The sequence below is a fragment of the Terrapene carolina genome, unplaced genomic scaffold (assembly GCF_002925995.2).
Source record: "Terrapene carolina triunguis isolate 2854851 unplaced genomic scaffold, T_m_triunguis-2.0 Scaffold69, whole genome shotgun sequence".
Taxonomy (NCBI): Eukaryota; Metazoa; Chordata; order Testudines; family Emydidae; genus Terrapene; species Terrapene triunguis.
In genome coordinates this window covers 34448984-34469460 of record NW_020664420.1, presented here as the reverse complement: position 1 = coordinate 34469460, position 20477 = coordinate 34448984, and the positions used below count along the sequence as shown (strand labels likewise).

At 44.4% G+C, this 20477-nt stretch overlaps 1 protein-coding gene across 1 annotated transcript in view; it reads left to right on the top strand.

The window, feature by feature from the left end:
* LOC112113172 (interleukin-6 receptor subunit beta-like) overlaps positions 1-19341 on the top strand; it is a 156100-nt gene extending 136759 nt beyond the window's left edge. The window contains exons 12-16 of the mRNA XM_029910916.1: positions 470-622; positions 3067-3210; positions 5664-5760; positions 9932-10013; positions 18850-19341. Of these exons, the coding sequence (XP_029766776.1) occupies positions 470-622; positions 3067-3210; positions 5664-5760; positions 9932-10013; positions 18850-19341 (968 nt within the window). The remainder of the gene's footprint in view (positions 1-469; positions 623-3066; positions 3211-5663; positions 5761-9931; positions 10014-18849) is intronic.
* The last annotated feature ends 1136 nt before the right edge of the window (positions 19342-20477 follow it).

The following is a 20477-nucleotide window of genomic DNA, read 5'->3' as shown; positions in this document are numbered from 1 at the left end:
TCATGCCCCTAACTCCAAGCTATGATGTGCTGGCTTTGTGTGTGAGTGAACGTGATATTGTTAAGGCAACAGAGCAGGGGGTTTGTCCCTTCTTGCAGTGTGTGATTTGTGGCCAGATTCTGATACCCTTACCCACATTGACTAGCACCTTCCTAGGTGAGTAGCCATTCATGCCAATGTGACTATGGTGAGTAAGGGTATCCTTAGAAATTGTATCTGTAGCAGATGGATGATATGTCTCCACCTTCTTTGGTATTGTTTTAAGCAGGACTCAGCCTCCCACTGTATGTAATTGTTCTCTTTCCCTTCTCTGCCATTAGTTATCTGTGTGTCAGTCTGCAAATTGGGGAGATGCTTCCCATTCAGCGGTCAATGTCTATGTATGGATTAGCATGCTGCACATTGGATTACAGACAATAATTATCTGTATGATTTGAGTTATTTATTTTTAAATGACCTGATGCTTAAGTTCCTAGGACAGGTCCAGCTATTGTGAAAATTTCAAATATCATGAAGCATTCCGCTATTGTGAAATGGACTGAAGTACCTGCAGAAGACTGTTTGGGCTTCCTCCAGGGATACAGAATCAACTACACAGACACAATGAAGAATCTCTCTCTGGGTAGGTCACTATGTCACATCATCATAAGACAAGACCAACATTTCCCACATAGAGCAGTAGCATCAGACATAACTGTTGCCTACAAATTACAAGTGTTGAGCTACTTAATACCTTTAATCCATACATAGAACTTTATTCACCTTTGATTTCAGTGGCAGTTGAGTCTATCAGCAGATCAACTGCAAGTGAACATTTTAATATTCTAACTGGTTTAGACTATCCAAAGACTTCTAATGATTACAGGGTATGTTCTCAGTTTATTATGAAATGTATCTTTAAAGATTAAGCATCAGCATCACCACAGGAAGCCAAAATTCAGATCAATTTAGGCCATGAAAGAAACACTCAACATATTTTGAATTCAGAAAAGTGTTCAAAGGTTCACAGAATTACCCTCCAGTTCAATACAATTTGTTTTAGTTTACAAGTGATCAAGTTGCTGTTAAAGCTTCAGCCATTTTCATGACACTAGGTTTTAGTGTCATGGCTAAATAAAAGCTTCAAAGATGCTTAAAACTTCTGCTGCTAAAAATATAGTAGCAATTTCTGTTAAATACTGAAAGGAAAGATATGCTATCAGCAGGTTTACCACTTAGCTTAAGTTATTGTGACAATTCACACAATTTCTGTGTTGCATTATGACTCAGCCCATCTTGTTTCTGAAGATCTCTACTGGGGGGTCAAAGATAATGCGTGATTCTTATTTGCTGCTTATTAGACAAAAATTAAATATAGTCTGAACAGTTTCCTGCTCGTATTGAAAGACAGATTAGATAAGTGATCAGTTATTACCAGCTCCAAAGAATATAGTTTTCAGTTGGTTCCTAGAGGCACTATATTAATTACAAAGAAAGATTCATTGAATAGTTGGAAGCTAATGAATGGTGGGCTGATTCCATTTTACATGAGCTCATATCAGAGAAAATTTACAACAGATTCTCTTTTGATTGATATCCTCGCTCTTGTCTGCAGGGGAAAGATTCCAAGCTGCAAGTTACAACACATTGAGGTTTAGAACTTTAACTTTCATAGCTAGTGCAGTCTACATATCAAGAGAGATGACAAATATTTCCTGAAAACAATAGAAGAGCAAAATAGAAGAGCCACTGGTTTCTAGAACTCAAAAATATCAGCCGATGGACGTAATGGATGATCAAAAAATAATCTAAACTTGGTGGATGAAATCCTGGCTTCATTGAAGTCAATGGCAAGAGTTCCATTGACTCAAAGGCAGATTTCACCCCAGGTGCCTGCTTAGAAAGTTTAGTATTTTGAAAAAACAAATCCCAGGGTTGCTTGAACTTTGTGGGCAGAAAGAGTTGAAAAACTGCTGAAGTGTAGTGACAATTCAAGTTGCTGCAACGTGAATTAACCTGACAGATGATTACTGGGTTTTCCAGAAAGGAAGGATGATAAGCTTCATTTCGCAGACTCTTTGCCTCACTCAGCTCTACGGTCACACTTTTTGCTTTCAGGAAATAGGCTATTTTCTTTAACATTAAAACTTCCATATCAAGCGTATCTAAATGCTTGGCAGCATTCTACAACATAAAAGGCATTGTTGTATTGCAAGTGAAGTTATTCTGGTGACAGCAAAATCATCCACTGCACCTTCAGAAAGGAAATAGTTTTGAACTAAACCAAAGCAATACAGCTGTGGATCTGAACATACAGTCCTTTCTCACACAAATACCTACCTGAGTAGTACATCACTGAAGTCAAGTAAGGTGAGTGTTGCTTGATGAATGAGGATTGTTCATGTTAGTAAAAGTTGCGAGATTAGGCCCCATGGTATGTTCCTACTATCACCTGCTTTGACAGTTACCAGGCATCTACAAGCTCTTTTGAGTCATGCATTCTACATTAGGGGTCAAATTCAGGGCCTAGACACTTAATGCAGATGTATAAGCACACTGATTAAGCAATAACATTCAGATAAGTCCTTATTCTGACTGTCACAACAGTAGATACACAGGAAACTCACTTTCAATGTGTTTCCCCCCCTCCCCCGCCTGCACCCGGTCTACAGAGTATACGAGCCTACCACGGCTACCCTTTAAGGATAGCTCAAGTGGTAGAGGCTTATGCTTATGCTTTTAGCTCTTGAGATCTTGGGTAATTACCCAGGCAATTACCTATGCTGGAAGTTTATGGCACACCATCTTCAAATAGCCATACACTGAGATTACTTGTTCCAGGACCCTGATTAATTTCAAGAAGAGAGGATACATAGTGAGTCCTAATCCCAGCATCCGCCATAGAATGCTTTCTCCTTTGGCACCAAGCATCGAAGGTCTGCAGAGTATGGTTTCCTACAGGTTTGGGATGAGGGCATGAAGTTAGGCCTCTTCTCAGCTACAGCTTTATAGGCTTGTTCCTATGTACAGCTTGAATTTGGCTCTAGTGTTCTACTTTTACTGATCCCTCACCCTCTTGTGTTGCAGCTGTTGCTGTCAATTCTTCTACCACCTGCTACCTGTTAACAGGACTTAAAGAAAAAACTACCTATAAAGTACAAATTTCAGGAGTCACCACTGCAGGAGAAGGAGCCCAAAGTCGTTCACAGTTTTTCACTACTCTGAAATATGGTACCGTGAAGTTCTTTGTGTGACTGTGCTGTGCAGCATTGATCCATACCATAAAAATGGGTTGTGGTATTTTATTCCAAAATCTCAGTCCTGGGCAATATTAGCCATGAATAGAACAACCTGTAAAACTGAGAGACAGAGCTAGGGAAAGGGTGACATCCCCCTACAGCTTTTTGCCTCTTTGACCTGAAGGAGGGGTAAACATGATAGACTCCCATGAACTCTCTTCAGCAGACAAGCAATGAGGGAGGCCTATAATTTCATTCCGGTCAGTTTTTGTACAGCGCAAAAAACAAACAAACAAATAAACCCACACACCTAGGGCTTGGAGCAGACAGAAATGGGAAAGGAACTAAAATTCCCCTGCAAACATGAAATGGTTCATCATCAACTTAAACCAACTTTCATATGAGAACACTTGGATATAAATTGGCCATGAATAAATTTTAGGCTGGAAGTTAGAAGAAGGTTTCTATAAACCCTCAGAAGAGTGAGGTTTCAGAACAGCCTCCCGACAGGAATAGTGGGGGGCAAACAACCTAACTAGTTTTAAGAATGAACTAGATACATTTTAGTGGGATTTAATGACTGGGTTGCTTGGGAGGAGGGGTAGGCTGGGCTTGGTGGCCCAAAGGGTTCCTTTCAGGTTAGTTTTGTTCCTAAATCTCATGCAGGACTTTAGCTAGTCAGCTGTAGATGTCAGGAAGGAATTCCTTTCTTCCCACCCATCCCTGGCATAGTCAGAGTTTTTTCCCCTCCCTCTTCTGATGCTTCAGAGATGACTATGCCCAGATGGGACTCTGGAAAAGGAGGGCTAGTGCGCTGAGGCTGTGTAGAGAATTTTCTTTACTGTTCACTTGGCTGGTGGGTCTTCCTCACATGTCACTGATTGCCAGATTTGGGGTCAGGAAGGAATTTCTCCCCCAGGTCATGTTAGCAGGGAACCTGGGGTAGGGGGTTGGTTTGATTTGGGTTTTCGCCTTCCTCTGAAGCATGGGGCACAGGTTCCTTGCTAGAATCGTCTGGATATATCTCACCAAATCTGGATATATCTCACCAAATCAATTCCCTGCCACTGCAGGGGCTTCGGACATTGGTTTGCCTCAGTCCCTTGTACTCTCTACCTGTGGCACATAATAGTTTAGTCTCCTGAGGGCTGTATTACATTAGTTTAATCGCTAGGTTATTAGGTTCAATGTAAGGATAACTGGGTGGGTTTCTGTAGCTTGTAATGTTCAGGAGATCAGAGTACATGATCTGCCGGTCGCTTCTAGCCTTAAAAAACTGTGACATGCTGCTGCTAAGGAATCAAGCTTGGTACAATCAGTGAGTAAAGCAAGGACACACTGTTTGTATCAGATTCTATTTGCACTAACTTTCAAATGAATGTGACCGGTTACTGACATGGCTGGTTAAAAAAAAAAAAAAAAAAAAAATTTTGTAAAGAGAAAAACTCAGCGTTTTTATTTTGAAGTGTTCATTTTTTCAAAGTTGCACAGTTTACTCATTTAAAAATATGAAAAATTATCAAAATGGATGATGTATTGTTTACCAAAATCCTTTTTTTGGAACTGAAAAAATTTACAATACCTATTTAAAAAAAAAGAATTCAGCCAGCTTTATTGCAAGTGTTGTTTGTGTCCACACAAAACTTAGTTAATACTCAGTTCTAATCATGCATTGACCACGTCAACAGCATAGGCTAGCATATGATTATCTTCCAGTAGCTAGGCTAAAATGCTGTTGGTTTTGCTGAGTATACAGGACTCTCTACCTGCCATCTAGGTAACCAAGATGGCATGTACTTCTTTACAGCTCTGTGCTGATGGTGGTCTTTGTGCATCTCCTCTGGGCACTCAGAAAGGGAGACAGAAAGGGGTCTCTAGCAATACTTTCCCAGAAATTGCTGATGCAAATAATGGTAGGCCATGTAGTAGGTGTAGTTGCACAGCCACAGTTGACATGGTTGTGTTGTGAATAAAGCTGCCTTTTTGTTGTAGCCAGGTCAAATTAGCAGGTCATCAGCTGATTACAGAATCAAAGTTATAGTTATAGGGGACAAAAGTTATAGTTATAGGGGATCCTTGGACCAAAATGGCTCCTGGTTTAATTTAGGGCTACTTTAAATTATGCTGGTTGAAGCAATCTCATAATCTGGGGCTACAGATCTGGCCCATAGTTTAGATGGGGCCTTAGAAGACAGAATACTCCCTACCCCATCCACTTTTTGTATAGCTCCTTTCTATGGTCAGTGTGTGGATTTAAAGATTTATCATTCAGTCATGTGTGGAACTTGAAATTAGTTTTATATTGATTTGATTGTAACTAAGCTCACAGGGATCCCATGCTATAACTGTGAGGTTTATGCTTTGTGCAAAGATAATTCCATTTCCTTCCAGTCTCTCAAAACCTGGTCCCATAAGTGATTTTCTTCTCTATTTATCTCCCATCAGATAAAGGGGAATTTGAAGGTATTGTTGCTGCCCTTTGTCTTGGCATCATATCCACCATGTTTTTTCTACCCATCATTTGTTCTTTGATGCTTAGAAGGTAAGAGAGTAATATTAATTGGGCTATTGCACAGCATAAGTACATTTTACTGACCTTGCACATTCTGTAGTGTTGAGTCATGTCTTATTTTTGCACAATTGGTCTTTCTAATTTGAAATTAGAAATGACAAATCCTTATGAGACAGGATGCAAAAAAGCAAGTTATACTGATAATTTACACAATTCTTGTGGTTTTGAAACAGCATTAACAAACCAAGAATGTGCGAGGCTTCTTTACCACAAACTCAGAATGTTTTAGTCTTTGATACAGCTGCCAGTCCAGTTACAATCTCAGACATCAATGGGATAAGTATGTAATACTTCCTACTATCCCAAAAATAGATAAAAGTTCTTATGCAAGGAATAATTGTCAAATTGATTATTATGGCCCATTTTTCCTGATGGACTGGGATCATCCATTTCCTATTACAGTAGGACTGTGGATTGATTGTTCAGTGCCACATACAGATGGATATAATTTAGAAAGCCCAGCTAGCCTAGTAGTGCATCAACTCCCACTAGTGCACATCTGGGACATGATCTCGTACCACCCCCAACATTATGTTAAATGTGTGAAGAGGGTGGAGGTCTAAGAAAATGAAATCACTCAGTCACATGAGCTACGCTGATTTCATAAAAAGTGCATCTAAAGGGAGAGCAGACAGACAGCTTGAACTCCTTCAGTGACTCCAGGAAGCCTCTCAGCTCACGAGAGTAGAGTCAGAAAATGTTTATACAGCCAACAAAATACAATCTAGCTTTGACTTATTGCACTGATAATATTAAAGTGAATAATTTAAAAAAAAAAAAAAACACATACAGAGTGCTATTCTACCAATTTCATATGCAGAGAGAATTGAGGCCAGGAGATTCCCAATAGTGGACAAGTTAAATTAATTCTACTCACACTGACTTCAATAGGAGCAGAGTTAGGCCAACATTAATTGCTTTTGAAATTCCTTCCCTGCTTCCACATTTTGCTCTCCGCCATTTCCACTGGAAAATAATTGCCAGGAGCTCCGTTATTGTTATGGCAGTGCCAAACTAATCAAGATGGAGCCTTGTGTTGCTCAGAGGTAGTCTCAGTCCCTGTTCTGAGAAGCTTACAGTCTAGGATGACCCATATGAAGGTTGGGATGGGAGGGGTGATGACACTCTAGGATGTAATTTTTATATACATATTGTAATAGAGACTTACCCAAACTGGCTCTGGGCTGGTCTCCTGCCTCAGTTTCCCCTTGCCTGGAAATGGCTCTTTCTGCCTTCGCCTTCTGGTCAAGTCAAAAGTCCACCCCTTCCGGAGTATAAGCCAAGTCCAAACACACACAAGTCTTCTATGCCAGACTCGCCTGACACAGTCCTTCTATCAAGGGTTCATCTTCTCTTCCACACCACACGCATTCAGCATTACCCTTCTCCTGGGCTCAGCTGTTGCCTTCCTGGGCTCTAGTCTGTCCTTTCATCCATCCTTCATTCACAGAGTTCACTGCATCACCTCAACAGGTGGCAGTTTAAAAAAAAAAGTCACTCCTGGCTTCCCTTAATAGCAGGGGTCTCTGCAACCCCCTCACAGAGTGACACCATAGGCACACCCAGCCTCCACTACAGATGCCCAGCCTTGGGAACCCAGAACACCTGGGCTGTCTGCCCTGTTATCCCAGGCTACCTGCATTCTTTCCAGAGCCTCTTCCCACATGCTTCCAGCCTCCTATAGCTCCTTCCCAGTTTTTATAGCTCACAGACAGAGGCATAGCGAGTGCCCTCCGTACCCTCCGACCGGAGGGGGCCCCGCAAGGAAGGGGGCCCCTAAAAGTGGCAAAATAAATTCCTGTTTCTGCATTGTAAGGGGCCCCGCCCGGACATATGTTCGGAGGGGGCCACCGTTCGGAGGGGGCCACGTTCTTTGTTGCTACGGCCCTGCTCACAGACCTACTTCCATGGAATCTTCCTGTTCACTTTTCACAGAGCATCCACTTCCAGCCCCTTACTAGTGAAGTCACCCTCATCCACTCTTGACAGGATGCTCTTATACCCACAGCAGGCTTGCTATTGTCACCTAACTTCAGCACGCATTTCCACCACCTGTGAGAGGTGAATATGGTTGCCAATTTTCTAATCACACAAAACCAAACACCCCTGCCCCTCCCCTGAGGCCCCGCCCCTTCTCCAAGTCCCTGTCCCCACTCATTCCATCCCCTCTCCCACCCTCACTTACTTTCACCAGGCTGGGGCAGAGGGTTGTGGTGTGGGGGGGTGAGGGCTCTGGTTGGGGGGTGTGGGCTCTGGGGATGAGGGGTTTGGGATGCAGGAGAGGGCTTCAGGTTGGGGGTTTAGAGTGCGGGGGGATAGGCTCTGGGCTGGGATGAGGGGTTTAGGGGGCAGGAGGGGGCTCTGGGCTGGGGCCGAGGGGTTCGGAGTGTGGGAGGGGGTGCGGGCTCTGGGATGGGGCCAGGGATGAGGGGTTTGGGGTGAAGGAAGGGGCTCCAGACTGGGGCAGGAGTTCAGGGGGGAGTGAGGCCTCCGGCTGGGGGTGTGGGCTCTGGGGTGGGGCTGGGATGAGGGGTTTGGCGTGCAGGAGGGGGCTGGGGTAGAGGTTTGGGGGTGTGCGGGCTCTGGGAGGGAGTTTGGGTGCGGGAGGGGACTCCAGGCTGGGGCAGGGGGTTGGGGTATGGGAGGGTGTTTGGGGTCTTGGCAGCGCTTACCGTGGCTCCTGGAAGCGGCCGCCAGGTCCCTGCAGCCCCCAGATGCATGGGCAGCCAGGGAGGCTCCACGTGCTGCCCACGCACCCGCAGGCGCCATCCCCACAGTTCCTATTGGTTGTGGTTCCTGGCCAATGGAAGCTGTGGAACCTCCCTAGCCACCCATGGATCTAGGGGCTGCAGGGACCTGGCAGCCGCTTCCAGGAGCCACACAGAGCTAGGGCAGGCAGGGAGCCTGCCTTAGCTCTGGGCCCCCGCTGCACCGCCGACTGGACTTTTAATGGCCTAGTCGGTAGTTCTGACCGGAGTCGCCAGGCATTCCAGTTGAAAACCGGATGCCTGGGAACCCTAGTGAGCCAAGAATGCCACAGGTGCATCTGAGCCCCAACCCTCTTAAAGGCCCAGCTCACTCTGTGGCATGTATACTTATTTCCATTTTAGAGTAGTTTTGTATTTATATAAAATAGTATCACTTTTCTGCATCTGCCCCTCGGTTTAACCATCAAATACTGTCTGATTTCTTGTAGGTCTGGAGGCTTAGTTTGAACACATACATGGTAAAGTTAGCCAGAGTTAGAGGTGGATAGCTTAGTAGGGCTTTTGAAAGCTTGTTATTTCTCGGGTCCCACGTTCAGTAAGAGATTATAAACCACTTAGAGATGATATTCATGAAGGCCCTCAGCTGAAACTAATTTGAACAAGGCTCATTAATTTGGTTTTACCTTGGAAAAGCACCACAGTTTTTCTCCCACCACTAATCCTAGTAGGATTTAAGCACAGAGGCAGACATACTATCTGAGCCCTGAAAATGCAGCTAGAATTTGGATTTTATATCAAGTCTGCATGAGGAAGTACCTATTGCTCTACAGCTAGTTCACTGAATACCATGTCTGATCCTTCAGTCAAGATAGGTGGAGCTCCCATTGTGTCTGAGTCCTAAGCAAGGGGTGACATGGGCTAATATGCCAAGATAGCTCTGCTGCACTCTGCCTTCTAGTCCCTAGGCCTCCACAGGTTTGTAGCATCATGGGGGAGGAGCAGATGCTTGCTCTTGGGGGATGGGCAGATTTCTAAATGGAAACCTATCTCTAAGTTGCTACTGGTAAAACAAACCTAACCTGCAAGGGAGGAATGGGGGTTGGAGGAGCCATGAAACAGTGGTGGATTAAAGAAAGAGAAAGCTGATATGTAGTATAGATGGGAAGAAAGTCACATGCTGGTGGCCTTCATAGCTCTTGTTAATTACACTAAATAATTGTGCATCAGAAACTCACTAACTTACTGTGAAAATATGGACTATAGTTTTGGATCTCCAATTTTTGTGTGTCTTGTTAATAGCTGCTATAAGACATCCTGGTCTGATGTGCATGAAAACACTGATAAACTATGTACATGACTTGTGATGAAAACAGAAGTATATGAAGGCTCAGTTATTTAATTGGATCCTCAGTTTAATAAGCATGTCTTTCCAGGTCAAGAAAATTGTGCTGGCCGACTTTACCAAGTCCAAGAGACAGCAGCGCTATCCAAGATGTGGCAAGAATCATTCCACGGGTATGAAAAGTGTTTATGAATGGGCCCTTTCAGTGAATTACAGCAGCACTGATTACTAGGCATCTTCTCTTTTTAATTGTGCCTGGTAAATGTACAGCATTAAAGATCTAGCTGAAGCTCTGATAGTATTAGGAATGTAGTGTCAGGCTTTTACAGGGGATTTTCCTACTCCTTTTTAAAAAGGTTTTATTGATTTTTCCCCCCAAGCATTATGCAATATGCACTAAGGCAAATGTGTGAAAAACAAAGACAAAACCATGAAGTAACTCAAAAGGGGGGGGGGGGGGAGTTACATTTTTTTGACTTAAACAAAGTCCATTATGTAAGAGTCAATAATCACCAGGATTGATGGTTACTTGAGAAATCCAGAGTGTGAAAGTTCATGTGAATCTGGAATTGTTCAAATCCACAATTAATAGAATCCCCAAATATATGAAAGTTGGATCAAAATATTTTGATCCAAATTCACAATTGCATCACAAAGGAGCTGGTTTCTGCTATCTGATTCTGGGACCAGTTCTTCACTGACCTCAGCTTCAGCACACTTTTGAGGGCTTTGGGGTTGCTCTAACTAGTCAGAGAGTAATTGCAGCAAGAGATTGTCTACCAACCAAGTATTGCCAGAACTCAGTAGGGTGCTCAAGTCATGCCCTTTCTCTATCTACACATGCCTGCCATATGCCATCTGCTGGGGCAGGGGCCAGAGGAGCTGGCTACATCGGCTCTGTGTCAGCAAATTGCTAGCTAGAAAGATCCATTCTTCAGGGTTTAAGAAATCTCTAGCTTGTATGCTGTCAGGTTTCTTGCACCTTCCTGTGAAGCATCCAGTGCTGGCCAATGTCTAAGCTAGGATACTGGACTAGAAGCACCATAGGTCTGATCTAGTATGGCAGTGTTTATGATCATATCCTACTGTGTTCCATAGCAGAGTGGATCTGATCCTTTCTTGTTTTGTTTTTTTATTGTTTTTAACACTTCCAGATTTTTACAAAGTATAGGTCGGTAAAGTAGCATGTTCACGGTCAGTTAGAATCATAGAAGATTAGGTTTGGAAGAGACCTCAGGAGGACATCTAGTCCAACCCCCTGCTTAAAGCAGGACCAACCCCAACTAAATCATCCCAGCCAGGGCTTTGTCAAGATGGGCCTTAAAATCCTCTAAGAATGGAGATTGCACCACCTTCCTAGGTAACCCATTCCAGTGCTTCACCACCCTCCTAGTGAAATAGTTTTCCTAATATCCAACCTAGACCTCCCCCACTGCAACTTGAGACCATTGCTTCTTGTTCTGTCATCTGCCACCACTGAGAACACCCTAGCTCCATCCTCTTTGGAGCCCCCCCTTCAGGTAGTTGAAGGCTGCTATCAAATCCCCCGTCACTCTTCTCTTCTGCAGACTAAATAAGACCAGCTCCCTCAGCCTCTCCTTGTAAGTCATGTGCCCAGCCCCCTAATCATTTTTGTTGCCCTCCGCTGTACTCTCTCCAAATTTGTCCACATCCTTTCTGTAGTGGGGGGCCCAAAATTGGAAGCAATACTCCAGATGTGGCCTCACCAGTGCCAAATAAAGGGGAATAATCACTTCCCTCAATCTGCTGGCAGTGCTCCCACTAATGCAGCCCAATATACTGTTAGGCTTCTTGGCAACAAGGACACTCTGGTGACTCATATCCAGCTTCTCATCCACTGTAATCCCCAGGTCCTTTTCTGTAGAACTGCTGCTTAGCCAGTCGGTCCCCAGCCTGTAGCAGCGCATGGGATTTTTCCATCCTAAGTGCAGGACTCTGCACTTGTCCTTGTTGAACCTCATCAGATTTCTTTTGGCCCAATCCTCCAATTTATTTAGGTCCCTCTGTATCCTATCCCTACCCTCCAGTGTATCTACCTCTCCCCCCAGCTTAGTGTCATCCACAAACTTGCTGAGGGTGCAATCCATCCCATCATCCAGATCATTAATGAAGATGTTGAACAAAACCGGCCCCAGGACCGACCCATGGGGCACTCCGCTTGATACCGGCTGCTAACTGGACATCGAGCTGTTGATCACTACCCACTGAGCCCGACAATCTAGCCAGCTTTCTATCCACCTTATAGTCCATTCATCCAATCCATACTTTTTTACCTTGCTGGCAAGAATACTGTGGGAGACCATATCAAAAGCTTTGCTAAAGTCAAGATATATCACGTCCACCACTTTCCCCATATCCACAGAGCCAGTTATCTCATCATAGAAGGCAATCAGGTTGGTCAGGCATAACTTGCCCTTGGTGAATCCATGTTGATTTTTCCTGATCAACTTCCTCTCCTCCAAGTGCTTCAAAATGGATTCCTTGAGGACCCGCTCCATGGTTTTTCCATGGACTGAGGTGAGGCTGGCCACTCTGTAGTTCCCCGGATTCTCCTTCTTCCCTTTTTTAAAGATGGGCACTATATTTGCCTTTTTCCAATTGTCTGGGACCTCCCCTGATCGCCACACGTTTTCAAAGATAATGGCCAATGGCTCTGCAATCACATCAGCCAACTCCCTCTGCACCCTCGGATGCATTAGATCCGGACCCATGGACTTGTGCATGTTCAGCTTTTCTAAATAGTCCTTAACCTGTTCTTTTACCACTGAGGGCTGTTCACCTCCTCCCCATACTGTGATGACCAGTGAAGCAGTCTGAGGGCTGACCTTATCTGTGAAGACTGAGGCAAAAAAAGCATTGAGTACTTCAGCTTTTTCCACATCTGTCACTAGGTTGCCTCCCCCATTCATTAAAGGGTCCCACACTTTCCCTGATAGCTAGTGACATTTAGCAAAAATAAATTAAAATATTTGGATTGTTGAATTTAGAAAGAATGGTTACTTACGCTGAAGAACACCAGGTTCAGTAAGACGTTTTAGCCACATGGACCCACTGTAGGTGCACATAGGCCCCATGAGCACAATATCAGATTATTTTGGCCGCAAGATCTGCTGGGAGCCACACATTCACCCTGGATACCCTTGTGCCCCCCCCCCCCAGGGCATAAAGGGAAGAGAGGGCACAACCATCCCTCAGGATTATGTATTAGTGAAGGCACTTGGGGTATATCTGCACGGCAAAGGAAAACCCATGGCATTGAATCTCAGAGTCCAGGTCACTTGACTTGGGCTTGCAGGACTCGGTCTGAGGGGCTAAAAATAGCAGTATAGATGTTACCACTCGGGCTGGAGCCTGGGCTCCAAAACTCACCCTACCCTTCCTCCTCCCACACTGCCAGGTTTCAAAGCCTTGGATCCAGCCCAAGCAGGAATGTCTATACTGCTATTTTTAGCCCTGCAGCCCAAGCCCCACAAGTCCAAGTCAATTGACCCGGGATTTGAGACTTGATACCACAGGTTTTTCTTTCCAGTGTAGACACAGTTTAAGACTACAGGACTCCACAGTAGCAAAACAGGAGGACCGGTCATGGCAGCCATGTGGACACAACATTTAAGAACCACAGTTACTGTAAGGTAAATAACCGTTCTCGCTTCAAGTATTTGTTCCTGCAGATTCTGCCCTTGGTGACTGGCTAGCAGTTATTCCCCTAGGGAGGTGGGTGCCAGTAGTTCTATCTACATAAAGGCTGTAGGACCACACTGCCAAATTGGGCATCAGATCTAGAACCTGCCACTAAGGAATAAGTAAAAATATGTACTGAGTTCCAAGTTTATGCCATGAAAATCTGATATAGGGACACTCCTAAAACATATGAGGGAAGTTCCTTGAGGTCTAGTAAAGTGTGCTTTAATTTGAGAAGCAGCAGCTAAAGTATGTAATTCATAGGAGACCTTAATGCAATCGGATACCCATTGTGAGAAGCTCTAGGTCAAAATAGCCTGCTCTCAAAATCTGTCCCCAAACTCTATAAATAGCCACTGTGACTCAAAAAGATTTTGCTCTACTGAGGTAGGAGAAAGCTCTCAGAACAAATGTATGGAGCGTTGCTTCCCAGGCAGATGAATAAGGTTTTAGGAAAGAATACTGGTAAGTGTTTGTATTGATTTAGATGAAAGTTTGAGACCACTTTGGATAAGAGTTTTGGGAGAGGTCCAAGAATCACCTGGGTTTTGTATATAAGGTGGTCCTGCCATTAAACACGTGATTGAATTTGGCTCACCCTTTGAGCAGAGATACTAACCACCCAAAATGCTGTCATAATAGAAAGATGACATGATGCCATAGGCTTAAAAAGGGATGTTCCATTATGGCCGGGATACTACATTTAGTTCCCAGGGAGGGAAAATTCTTTAACGGGTAGAAACACATGGATCGGGCCCTTCAGAAACACTCAGGTGAAAAAATACTGTGTGAACCTGAATGATGGGGCAACAGGCCGATATTGTCGAATGACTCCTAAATCGAGTTGGTTGAAAGTCCTGAATGTTTCAAGGACAATAAAATGATCCAGAACATTGACTCTGAGCAACCCAAAGCAAAAAACATTTCCACCTGGCTTTATATGTTAACCTTTCTGCTCTGCTCCAAAATGCCTCGCACCTACGCGAACAACTTCTGGCTGTGGAACTTAACCAGCTAGCCTCTATGCTGTCAGGTAGAGAGATGGTGAACGAGGTTTAGGAGCAGACAGCGATTCTGTGAAATAAGCATCCTGAAGATTTGAAAGAGTGAAGGGCAGTTTAATCAATAGGTGCATCTTCCAGAATACCAAAACTGACACACCCATGATCATACAGGGCACATGTGTGGCTCCGACAGACACATCTGTCCAAAAGAATCAGATCATGTCTGCAAGGCGCATGCATGTGCCTACAGTGGGATCCAGGTGGACAAAAACTCAGTGTAATAATATTTGCCCATATGTAAGAAACCCAAAGTATCCAGCACACAGGTGCAAGATGTTATGATTTCCGTCTGCAAGATGGAAGACTTGTATAGAGAAGTTCAACATCCTAGAATGTCACTCCAAAATAGGTACTTGGAGGGAAAAATACATAGTTGTATGTGGTCATCATGTTACTGTACACACCACAGAGAGAGCTGTGGAAAGAAATCAAGTCAATTACACTGATACTGCAAGAAATATTGCGGTGCTGATAACATGGCAGAAATAGAAATAATGGTTAACAGATGAAGCATAAAAGCTTTTGGGTGAAAACAGGTCTCAGAGTGCCTAGTGGTAACCTGACATTAGCAAAGGCTCATGAAATATGATAGATGCACCCACATACTCCATTGAGCATTGTGAAGTTGTTGAATAGGAGCTGATTCCCTCAGAGAATTTCACTATAGTCAGAGCGCTCACAAAATTGCTTTAAGTCACGATCGAACACTGTCAAGTAAATCAGTAGTAAATTCCTAGAAGAAATAAAGGAGATCAAGCATAGGATTAAAAGTACCTACCGTATATACTTGTTCATAAGCTGAATTTTTTTTAGTAAAAAAGGGAAGCATCAGAGAAGGGGGTCGGCTTATGAATGGGTATAGAGAGGGGGAGAGGTGGGACACAGCTCCCCCTCCCCAACATAGGGGGCAAGGAGTGGCAGCACAGCCAGCAGAGACAGAAGGGAAGAGGCGGGGCCAGAGTCTCTCCACTTCTAGCCACGCTGTTCTCCCCCCAGCCTCCGAAGCAGCTGCAGCTCTGTGGCTGGCAGGCTGCGGCCGTGCCACCCGGCCTGCCGGAGCAGCTCCAGCCAAGCCAGGGACATCCTCCCCTGGCCCTCCTCTGCTAAGGTGGGAAGGGATGGGATAGGGAGAGTGTGGGGGTCCCGGGCTAGGGGTGGGGCAGGGAGAGGTTACACGGGGAGGGGTCATGTGGGGGGTGGTCACAGGGGTTACTCCCTTGACCCCCAGCTTCTCCCCCCAAAAAAATTTCCCCACCAGAATCACTTTAAGGGACAATTATGGAGTAACTTAACCATAGGAAAGTTTTTGTTCCTAACCTCAGACTGCTAGAGGATGCCTTATGCCAGGAAGCAGGCAGATTTAATACCACTTATATTTGTAAGGTTACAAAAATGATATTATATGGGATCAATATAATATATATATTTTTTTATCTTGGAAGACTAACTCAATGTTATCTTGTAGCCATGAGTTCCACAGATAACTATGCATGGTGTAAAAAGAAATAAATTTCCTTTTATCACTTTTAAGTTCGCCTTTCTATTTCACTGGATGTACCTTTGTTCTTGCATAATGAGGGAAGTCTGAAGTCTGTTTTTACTGCTTTTCAGATTCAGTTAAACAGTCTTCATTTTCTCTTCATCTCACTCATATGTGTATTGCCATTGAAGTCAGTAGGTCTATACACTTAAGCAAGATGATCAGGATTTTGCCCTAGTTCATCAACCTGCAAGCGATTATTTATTTTTATTTATATATATATATATATATATTATATATATATATGCGCATGCTACTCCTGCGTGACTGCACACCTGTAGAAAATCCCCCCCCCCCCGCAGAATTTATGTGCTTCCCTGAAGAAAACGGCAGGGAATTAAAAGAAAGCCATGGGGCGGGGGGGAAATGACCATGGGTGCAGTTTGGGGGGGGGATTGTCCCCCCCCCGAGGCAAGGCATGGAGGGGAACATGGGATTAAGTGCCACTGCGCCGCCTCATTTCTGTCCAGCTGAAGGAGGCTACCTCTCAGCTTTGCTGACTCTGCAGCTGAAAGCTGCCTCCTGAGTCCTAGTGCCAGTCATGCTCCATTCCTCTTCTGTGTGCTGGTAGTCTTCCTGTTTTCTCTGCAACAGTGAGTGCCCGCAATAGGGCTGGGTAAGGGAGGGTTGGGGGAAGAGGCAGTGGGGAAGGAAGTGGGGTGGGAATAGGGCAGGGAGAGGGGGCAGAAAAGGGGAATCATGGGGGGAAGCAGGAGCCCGGCATGCGGCATCCCCTCGGCAGCAGCTGGGACTCTCCCATTAAGCAGGCCCATCAAACCCTCACCCTGATAAGCCCTATCCCCCTACACCTGGACCCCGCTGATGAGCCTCCCACCCCACTGATCCCCAACCAGCTGCACCTGGATTTCCACCCCCATCAAGCCCCATTTCCCCAGCACCCAGACCCCCCACTGAGTCCCCCCACACCCAGACCCCCCTTGTTAAGCCCATCTCCCCACAACCCCTTGCTAAGCCCCAACTACCTTCACCTGGATCCCTGAAGAGTCCCATTGCCCCTGCACCTGGAACCTCCCAATGAGCCCCTGTGAATCCAGATCTCCTACTGAGCTGTCCGCACACAGATTGCCCCATACAGAAACCTCCCACCCCACACCTGGATCCCTCCACACTAGGATCCTGCTAGGCTGAGCCAGCCACCCATACCTGGTGCATCTGGCGCAGAGGGGCAGGGCCCCGGGGTGTTTCTGGGACAGACGTGACCCTTGCACTGTGTCAGGGTTGGGTGCAGCCTCACTTGTGAGTCCCTATACCGAGGTAGGTGGGAGCTTCAGGGTGATCTCCCACCTCAATGCAGCCAGTGGTCTGTGCTCCTCACTGCCATGTTGGAGCCACATTTATTTATTGATAAATAAAATTTGCAGAATTTTTAAATATTGTGTGCATAATTTTGAATATTTTGGCACAGAGTAGAGTAAGAATATGCAGCTCATGCTTCTTCCTCATATGTTAATGCATCTTCCAGTTAGGAATTTGTGGAAAGCTTATTCTGGACTCATAAGGTATAGTGGTACAGCTGTTATCCAGTTGTCACCACCGGTGTATGTCAGACTATTCCATAAACCATGGAATATCATCAGTGCCTGAATATGCAATCTCAGTTTTCAGAGATGCAGAAATCTTGTAGATTAGCAGGGTCCAACAAAAATACATACACAATATGCAGGTCTTTATGCAAAATAGGACAGATTCTGAATGTGCTGAGGTACCTGCTGAACCCACTACCAATGCTGGTAAGAAAAACCTTGACATTTTATGTAGGACTGGTGAGATTTCATAGAAAGCTAAGCCCTGGCTGGGTGAATGGCCCAAAGTAGCAGTCATTCTTCCGCTCTTGAATGGGAGTCAGAAAGAATGAATGAAATACAATAAAATCTTGATAATTTCTCAGGTCATCAATGCTGTAATTCACCTGCTCCATTTAAAATAAGTGAAGAGGGAAGCAGTTACTGGTGGGTCAGAGAACATGACATCCAGTCTATAATTTAAGATAGATAATGGAAAAACCAAGGCAGTGTCACCAGAAAGGAAGGATGCTATTTATGGACTCTAAAAAGCCTTTCCATTCTATGTGTTTTGTGATAGTTTCTATGGCTCTAACAGGACACACACATTTCTAAGCAGGTAGTACTTGGCTTTACATCACACACTGCTCTGCAGTTTAGCCAGCCAAAATATACACAATCTTTACCTAGACCAAAGTGATAGTGAAGTGAATAGAAGGCACTACAGATGGACGTTGATATCAAAGGGTAGTTAGGCAGAATTGCACTGTTCAATTCAACCTGTTAAATGTTGATATCAGCATGCGAATCACACATATCGATAGTTATAGGGCCTGCAAGAACATCCTGCAGTATACATTTTATTAGTTATGTGTTACCTACTTCACCTCACGTTAACAATGAAGGGATGGAGAATATGGTCCTCTTGGGCAGAAATATTTATTTCCTTAATTAAGTTCCTCATACTGATGCACATTGTAAATGGAATTTAAAGATTAAATAAAATAGCTTGGCCAGCTTGATTAAACAAGAAAGTAATAGCTGCGGCCATGCTGCCCATTAACTGACTTTGTTTTTCTGTTGCTTAGTATTAGTAAATTATTTATTTCAATATTGTAAGTTTACACTATATGCAGAAACATGCAATTATTTTTTTCTTTCCATTTCATCTTGTTTGTAGGCTAACCAGGGACCCACTTCCAGGCTGTTGCTTCAAACACAAACAGACAATGATACTACGAGCCTTCATGTGATAGAAGAGGATTCAAAGGCTTCTTTGAAGCTGCAGCCCTTTATTGAGGACACAGAAGACAACAGCGAGTGTGATGCAGGCCAGTCTGAAAGTGCTGGTGGTAGCCCAGACATCTGTCCAAGTCTTTTGAAAATCCCTGAAAAAGCAACTGCAACCGAAAAAGAAAGAGTCAGCTCTAGCATGAGGGCACCTCTCCTGAGTGATTACACCAGCATGGAATTCAGTCAGAAAGCCATGCTAAGTCTGGCGCTGAATCTCCCTCCATGGGCTGCCCATCCTCATATGGAGGGGAAACTGAACAACAGGCCAGGAAAAGTGGAGCAACACACACTGTTTATGCCTCAAGACTATGTGAAACAGAGCCAGGTGGTGTTTACGCCAACTGGACCAACACTGATGGAAGAAACCAGTTTGAGCTGAGGTCTCTCAATGCATCCCTGTGACATAGGATCAAGCCCCAAAACCTTTGATGCTTGATCGGAACGGTAACAATATTGTAGGACGGTGATTCCGTGAATGTTGACGCTTCTTTGCTTTAATAAGTTCCACAGCTAAAGTAGTTTGTGTGTATAGTTACATTAGCCATTTCAGGCCCTTGCTCTTACCACAAATCATACTCAACTAACTCTTGGTGTCATGACATGGACAAAGCTCCAGTTTGGGTCCTCAAAAGATTTTCCAGCTGGATATGGCTCCTTGCTACTTTGAGTCTGATTATTTGTCAGTGTTAATGTAGTAAATGCAATGTGGTCTCGTGACTCAACTGCAGCACTGGTAGACAAGAACCCTTGATTCTAGTCCCAGCCTTGTTTTTGGTTTGCTGTAAGCAAGTCAAAATCTCCAAAAGTGGCATCTAATTTTGGGTGAGCCATTTGAGACAACTAAGATCTGCTTTTCAGAGCTGGTTAACAAACCCCATCAATCTGTTGGAAAGGAATCCAACCAACTTGTCTGTCTTTTGCATTTTCGGGCATTGTGGCAACTTTCTCAACGAGGTTCCTGTTCATTCCTTCCAAAAGATGTTCCTGATCATTGTGTGTTGGTCATTGTGAAGGGTACAGAAAATCCTCAATAGCGGGAGAGCAAGCTTTCAGCCATATCACACTAGGCTCTGATAGTCTTGGCTCTCACAAGCCAGGCACGGAATTTGCTCAGTATATGGATGAGACATCTTCAATGAAAACCTAAGTGGTTACTGTAAGTGATGTTAGCGAGTCAGACTCTTTGAGTCAATGATATATCAACCCCCCAGGCAGATGTTTCGCTGGTAGGGGTGGCATCTTTAGGATGAGAAGGAAAAAAAAAAAAAAAAAAAAAAAAGCCCTCATGGCCATTGGAGACCCCATGACACTTTCTGCAAGAGTGGGAGTATTTGCTAGATGACCTAGCCAAACTCAGGAGGAGGAGGAGATGATTCCCCTGAGTTCAGCACTTCACATTGATAAAGCACCTTACATCCTGAAGTAGTGATGCTATTATGGGTGTGTTCCCCCTTTTGACTCAAGCAGCAAATCAAAGTTCAAGGCCCCGTGGGTTGTTTCTACTAGGAAGAGAAA